A 7,062-nucleotide genomic window follows, 5' to 3' on the forward strand; every position below is an offset into this window, starting at 1 on the left:
ATAGATATATCAGCTCATTCAGTCCTTAAGGGCTGAACGGTCTTTGATCGACAATCTTCCTCTTGATATCTGAGACATTTCAGCCACTTCTCTCATAATCTGCTCTTTGCTCAAGGGAAATAAAAAAAAAAAACACACAACATAACGAGCGAAAACTATTTAATAATTAAAGAGAGGGCCTTTATTATCGAAACGTTATAAGTAAACATTTAATGCAATAGGCTGTATCTATTAAATGAAAAATTATTAATAAACTATTCACAGAACAGACCTTGCAATTTTTCCATTTTTCTAGTTTGGAAAAATCCATAGAAATAGAAATTAAGTAACGTCGTATCAATAATGTAAATACATCATTAGGTCAACATTCACCCATTTAGTTCTCTGTAAAGCTCTTGAAAACTTTATTTTTATGCAAATAAACACTCTGGATTTACAAAGCCACCTCTCGAGATAGGCATATAGGATAAAAACTGGGTTTTTGTGGTACCACCGCCCAAAAGCCAATGAAAGCAATATAAAAGCCTCTTTAAACATAGGTAATAATACCGAAGAAAGGAGAAAATATCCAACCCTGAAGCAATGAAGGTTGTTCGGCGTTAAAGGAGCAGCCTGAGCGGACGAAATATATTCTCCATTAGCTCAAGGAACAATAGTCGAAAACAGACTATTTTCCATTTCAATAAGGGGCAGCGTGTATATTTTACTCTGTTACTTGAAAAACATTATTTTCAAAAGAAATCAAGACTATTCCAAGGACACTCGTGTATTTGTTACCTATATTGAAATGGAGATGTTGCTTTCACCTCAATATTATCATAAATCTGTCAAATCTGGTAGACAACTAGCCAGCCAGTTTCCTGTATACTTTGAGATGCCATGATCGCTGCTTGTGATTTCCAGTGATGAACAGAATATGGACGGGATCCGAGTTGTCTCTTATTTGTATTTCTCTCCAAGATTTTTGACAGACTCCCTATTTTCAACGCGATCGTCTTGAAATTGGGTAAAATTAGGGTTTACTTCTTGTACTCTACCGTGCAATTTACTGCGTCGTATCCTTCTACGCTAATTCATGGTGATGAGGAAGCGCCAAGTTCCGAAAAAATATATATACATAAGCTAGAGAATACAAGATTAAGAAGCTAGAGAGGAATTAGAAAATGCACAAGTTAATATAAATATAGGGAAACCCAGAATACTTGCATTAGAAAATACATAATCAACACTACTGTTAACGTTTTGTATGATACCCTCCACCAACATTGGAATTTTCTCTAAGATGGAATTTTCAACATCCAGATCAAAACTGAATATTAACTTTTATAATCTAGAAATTTATACGACTTGTGATAGAAATGAAGTAGTAGTAGTAGTAGTAGTATTAATTTCACACATTCTTAAGAAAGAAGACCAATCACCATCTGACCATGATATAGCACATCGAACACTACATTAGCAAATAATTAAGAATTCCCATAGGTTCAGATTAAGCTTAGATTAATACAAGGTAGATAAAAATTCCAATATATTCCTGTAATCCTCTTTATCCTAATACACTATACCTATGAAAATGTACTACAAGCATGATGGTCATCTCAAACAGAGCTTCCGGAACTGTATTGACTTTCAAAATCGTATTCTGATCTTTCAGCTGTTCATTAAAATTCAATCGACCCTTTATAAAGATTTTAAACCTACCCTCCATTTGAAGAGACAACTTCTCAACAAACTTCCTCTTTATCGTTCTTTTCCATGATTGGCTTGAGTTGTGGACTGGTAATATCCAATCTGCCTTTTATGAAGAAGAAAAATCTTCACCTCTTTTTCACCCTTAACTTGGAAATTACAAAAGACTGGTCTGTTCTAAGACTGGCTACAACAGTTCAACTGGAGCAAACCATAAGTCAAACTCGGAAATTCAAACGCTTGGGAAATTCAGCCACTTTCTAGAAAGGTGTCCTTGGCAAATAATCCAACACACACACAAACACTTACACACAAAACAGACACGAGATATTCAAAAGGCTTGGATAACACTCGAGAAAATATTCCAGTACTGCAAACCCTTAGCTCTTTACTGGGTACAACAAATTGATAATAATCTTAAAAATTCACTCATCTTAAATGGAAAATTGACAGGCTACGAGAAAATTGAGAATAAACATTAAGCAAGGAAAATGGACCAAAAGAAAGTGATTATATATATACTCGTCTATAAAGCAAATTTACAGAAAACAATGCAGTACAGGTGTCATACAGAGGATATAACAAAACTCAACAAGATAGTCGAGAATAAGTAAAGAAAATGAAGGGTAAAAATTGTGAAGAGGAATAAGAGATTTAAAGAAAAGAGGGAAAGGAAAATTCTAGGAGAGACAGAAGAACAATTAATAAGAAAAAGAATGAAGAGAAGAATAAGCGACGGAAAAAAAATAGTACAAAAGAAACGAATGTGCCAAAGTTAAAAAGCACGCAAAAACGAATGTACGTGCAGAAACACATTTACCACAAAGGCTGGTGGCGAAATTAAGAAAAAGAGCAAATAAAAAAATAGCCAAGAATAAAACAAACCTAAACAGCAGCCATGTAACGTAAAATAGAGAGAATAAAGTGAGCACACTGTAATTCCCAGGAAAGATTTAATGCTTAATAGAAAAAAAATAGAACAATAACGAAGAAAGAAAGAAAGCAAAAGTAAGACCAGCGAAGGAAACCCCAAAACCCTGTTTAATTACTCGTTTGATTTGCATTGTCTAAGATTCCTTGTACCAGGCAACCAGGATGCATGTAATCGTGACGGACGCCTACGTAATGAGATGTTGCTTCTATGCCTTTACCAGCAATCCCCTTCACCAGCTCCACCCCTTATCACCATAAGGAGGAGAGCCCTTGGGGCTTCTTCCCTCTCCCCTCCCCTCCACCCTCCTCCTTCAATATACAACCACCCCAAAGTCTTCAACATTCCAAGTTCCCCTATACCCTTTCCAGTACCTCATTGTTTCCCCCCTTTCTTAATCCCTGTACCCATTGGTCTTTTCCCCTTCCCCTTTCTCTCAAATTCCCCCACCCTAATGAACCCCCTTCACCTTCCCTTTCCCCTCAAGCAACCTGATGTTATACCCCATCCCTTTTCCCCTCCCCTACCACTATCTTTTCGCCCTTTCCATTCCCTCCCATTCCCCAAGACAGTAGGACCCTCCTCCCACTTCTCCTACCCATTCGACGATCCTATGGTCCCTACAATCCTCCTCCTCCTCCTGCTCACCCGGCTCCTTTAACCAAAGGTCTTCCCCTTCCCCCTTCCTACATTAATCCCATACCGTCGCGGGGTGACCCCTCGCCCCCTCACCATCTATTAAGTACCATTCCCTCGAAGCCATTATATTTAATGATCCTCGCAAACCGCGCCCCCCCCCCAACTCTTCCCCTAAGCTCCCCCTCCCCCCCCACAATGAAACAGTAAGGTCAAGTCTGGGTAATAAAGGAGGCGTAAATTGAATCAACGCTTTGATGCTAAACGGTGCTGTGAAAAAATGGGAAATGAATCATTGCATCATTGCTCGTCCTGATAGGCTTGGATGTCTGGGTGCTCTAAATTAAATTTATTAACAATATGAGCCTCATCTGATGGTTTCTTCGAGAATCTTATTAGTAGAAAGCAATGAGGTCCACCATAACTCACTCTCTTTTAGTGCAATAACACTACTAATAATAATATATACTTTACTTCAGCCGAAGGTCATATACACAAATACGCAAGACTGAAATAACAGCCTTCGCATTCAATATAAGAGTCACACCTTTCAGATAGTCAAGTCCCGTGGCAAAATATCAAGTATCAGGAGTCAAATACATAGTTCCCTATGAAATGCCAAGTATAGAAGCGACAACAGATTTATAAATGAAGGGTTTGGTGCGAATGGCAATGGGTCACTAAGTGTTTAAAAATTGAGCAGGTCATGGGAAATCTCCAATATCAGACTTTTGTGAATCCACCCACTGAAATTCTCCGGTTTTGCAAAGAAGAGAAAGCCATTGAAATTGTCCAGTCCTGCTGTGAACAGAATCGGCAACATTCCTTTAGTCGTGCAATAAAGATAAATCCATTAAAACGCTCTTATGTTACAATGAATGGAAGTCCTCTTTTTTAGCAGTGAGGGGAAATCCATAGTTATCCCCTTTTGCAATAAGAGAAATCCATAAATATCCCCTTTTGTGATAAGAGAAATCCATAAATATCCCCTTTTGCAATAAGAGAAATCCATAAATATCCCCTTTTGCAATAAGAGAAATCCATAATTATCCCCTTTTGCAATAAGAGAAATCCATAAATATCCCCTTTTGCAATAAGAGAAATCCATAAATATCCCCTTTTGCAATAGGAGAAATCCATAATTATCCCCTTTTGCAATAAGAGAAATCCATAAATATCCCCTTTTGCAATAGGAGAAATTCACAAACATTCCCTCTTTGCAATAAGAGAAACCCATAAACATTGCTATGATAAAGGATCCATCAACATTGTCTTTTCCAATCATTTTAAAATAAAAATATGCGCTGAATGAAGTTAAATCCATCATGATATTATCATCTTACAGAGAACTTGGTTTGGACATCCATGCTTCTCCCTTTTCAACATCAATGAAGAAGCGCATAAAATATAATGATTAAAGTCTTTCTTTGTTTAAATTCTGAATTCAAGTACTCATGACAGGTCAACAAAAAATGAGTGGTTGAAAAATGCACCCATATATTTAGAACGAGATAATTTCAGGGTCTTTAAAACCATTTGTCATGCTTAAAATTTTAACAAGGAATCCATAGCCCCTTTATTAATATTATACATTATGAAGAGAATTCAATCATACAGTTGAATCGCTAAAGAAAAGTGTCAAATGAGAACACAAGAGTGAAATCCACAAAACTTGGTTCTGGGAAAATTAATTATGTTTTTCAGTGTATAATGTATACTACAAAACGGGTCTGAAAATATGCATGAAAAGTTCTTAATACGGTTGTCATCTTACTATTACCTTCTACAATCGACAGTATTGGCAGCAAAGGTGAAAAAAAAAATTATTTGTTAAGATTGCGCTTCATTATGACTAAAAGTGATTTTATGGACAGAAATAATGTGGAAAAAATAAAATTTTCGAATCAAATGATTAGATAGTAAACCAAATTACTCAAAACGACCTAGTAATCTGCATAAACCAAAACTAGCTTTATTCGAATTTTTTAAATCTGTCACGAACATCATCAATCTCATAAGTGTCACTTCGGGAATCATGCTCAGTCAGAGAGAAAGTTGTTTGTATTTTTGGTCAGAGGGATCATTTAACATACATTCCTCCCTCCCTCTCTCTCTCTCTCTCTCTCTCTCTCTCTCTCTCTATCGAAACAATCATCCAGCCAGGTGAACACGGAACACAAGCAAATAAATTCCTCGGGTGGTCTAGACCTGCGGAGTGTGGGAAAACGAAATTTGCTCGGCCCACGTCAGAAACCACAGCCTTCGGTCAAGCTGGTAATCTCTCATGGGCAGAACTTACTGAAGCACCGGTCGAGCTCACTGAGACCGCCCTTACCCAACCAAGACGACTTCTACTCCGCCCCCCCGGGTCCGGGCAACCAATGGAGTGCCTTGGCACTTTAGTCCCCGCCTCCTCTCCAACTGTACAACCAGTAGCACCGCTCCCCGCTGCTCTTCAGCAGCCAATGGTCGGCCCCTCTGCCCCCGGCGCTTCTCTTCCGCTATAAAGTCTCAGACGGTCACAAGTTGTACTACATTACTCGTTCGGTAACCATGGAGAGCGCAACCGTGGTAGCATCGCCCCCGTCAGCCGCGTCTGTGGGTGCCAAGTTTACACCAGGAGCCATGGGCTCGGCCTTCACGCCTCTGTCCCGAGTGCCACCCGCCCTCCCTCTCTTCCAGTCGCTGCCCTTTTTGCCCTCCGCTTCTGTGACGTCCAGAGTGAAACCGACGCCACCTTTGGGCATAGATCCGAGGATGATGGGCATGTTACAGAACTACGGTGCCCTTGGCCACCTGCCATGGGCGGCAGCTCTGAGTGCAGGTGACTTGGCCCTGAGCCGTTTGTTGTTAACCCCAGGGGGTAGACTGAGCCGCCCCAAGAAACGATACATCTGCAAGTACTGCCAGCGAGAGTTCACGAAGAGTTACAACCTGCTGATCCACGAGAGGACCCACACGGACGAGAGGCCCTTCCCTTGCGACGTCTGCGGCAAGGCCTTCAGGAGGCAGGACCACCTGAGGGACCACAAGTACATCCACAGCAAGGAGAAGCCCTTCAACTGCGACGTCTGCAACAAGGGCTTTTGCCAGGCTAGGACTCTGGCCGTGCACAAGGCCCAGCACGCACACGACACGAGTCCGCCCTCGCCCGCGATTCTGACGCCCACCCGCCAAACCTCAGTGCCGCCCACACTCCCCGCTTGTGACAGTGACCCTCACACTGAGCAAGTGGTAGACGTGTTACACTGCGACGACGAGGACGACGACGACGTCGTCCTGCAGACGGTGACGGAGGAAGACGACGAGGAAGTTGTGGTGACGCCCCCGAAGAGACTCGGGTTCTCTATTGCTGACATCATGAGGAGATAATAATGAGAAGAGATTCTCAACCCATTCTATTTCCTCGTCATTGTTATCATATCTCATTCACAAAGTGCCTCCTCATCGTTTGTTATCATGTCTTGTTTTTCTTGTTACTAATATCTTACAACGACAAAAAGCTTTAATCCTTGTATATACTGTACAGAGATATTTTTATTTATTAAAAACAACATATTTCGTCATCTTTCATTTACACATTTTCTATACATATGTTTATGTCTAGATGTCTAGTAAGTCTTGTTTTAGATATTCCAAGGTGATAGAAATCAACTCTGAATAACTAATGGCCTCAAGATTAAGAGCTAAGAATCATGAAATAAGGAAATATGGATGAGGGAAAATATCAGTTCCATAAACATCTGCAAAATGGGATATTCTGTCACTCAAAAACATATATAACTGAACTGATGCATTAAATATAT

At 40.1% G+C, this 7,062-nt stretch overlaps 1 protein-coding gene across 1 annotated transcript; it reads left to right on the top strand.

Moving 5' to 3' along the window:
- The first annotated feature begins 5,761 nt into the window (after positions 1–5,761).
- LOC135208986 (protein odd-skipped-like) lies at positions 5,762–6,817 on the top strand. The gene has a single exon (XM_064241528.1). It carries the CDS (start codon positions 5,810–5,812, stop codon positions 6,626–6,628), a length of 819 nt encoding a protein of 272 aa, XP_064097598.1. The 5' UTR covers positions 5,762–5,809; the 3' UTR covers positions 6,629–6,817.
- Positions 6,818–7,062: the final 245 nt, after the last annotated feature.

This window comes from Macrobrachium nipponense, chromosome 37 (assembly GCF_015104395.2).
Source record: "Macrobrachium nipponense isolate FS-2020 chromosome 37, ASM1510439v2, whole genome shotgun sequence".
Lineage (NCBI taxonomy): Eukaryota > Metazoa > Arthropoda > Malacostraca > Decapoda > Palaemonidae > Macrobrachium > Macrobrachium nipponense.

Bases quoted from the DNA above. Each gene is read 5' to 3' on its own strand.
- LOC135208986 (XM_064241528.1), top strand. From the start codon at position 5,810: ATGGAGAGCGCAACCGTGGTAGCATCGCCCCCGTCAGCCGCGTCTGTG.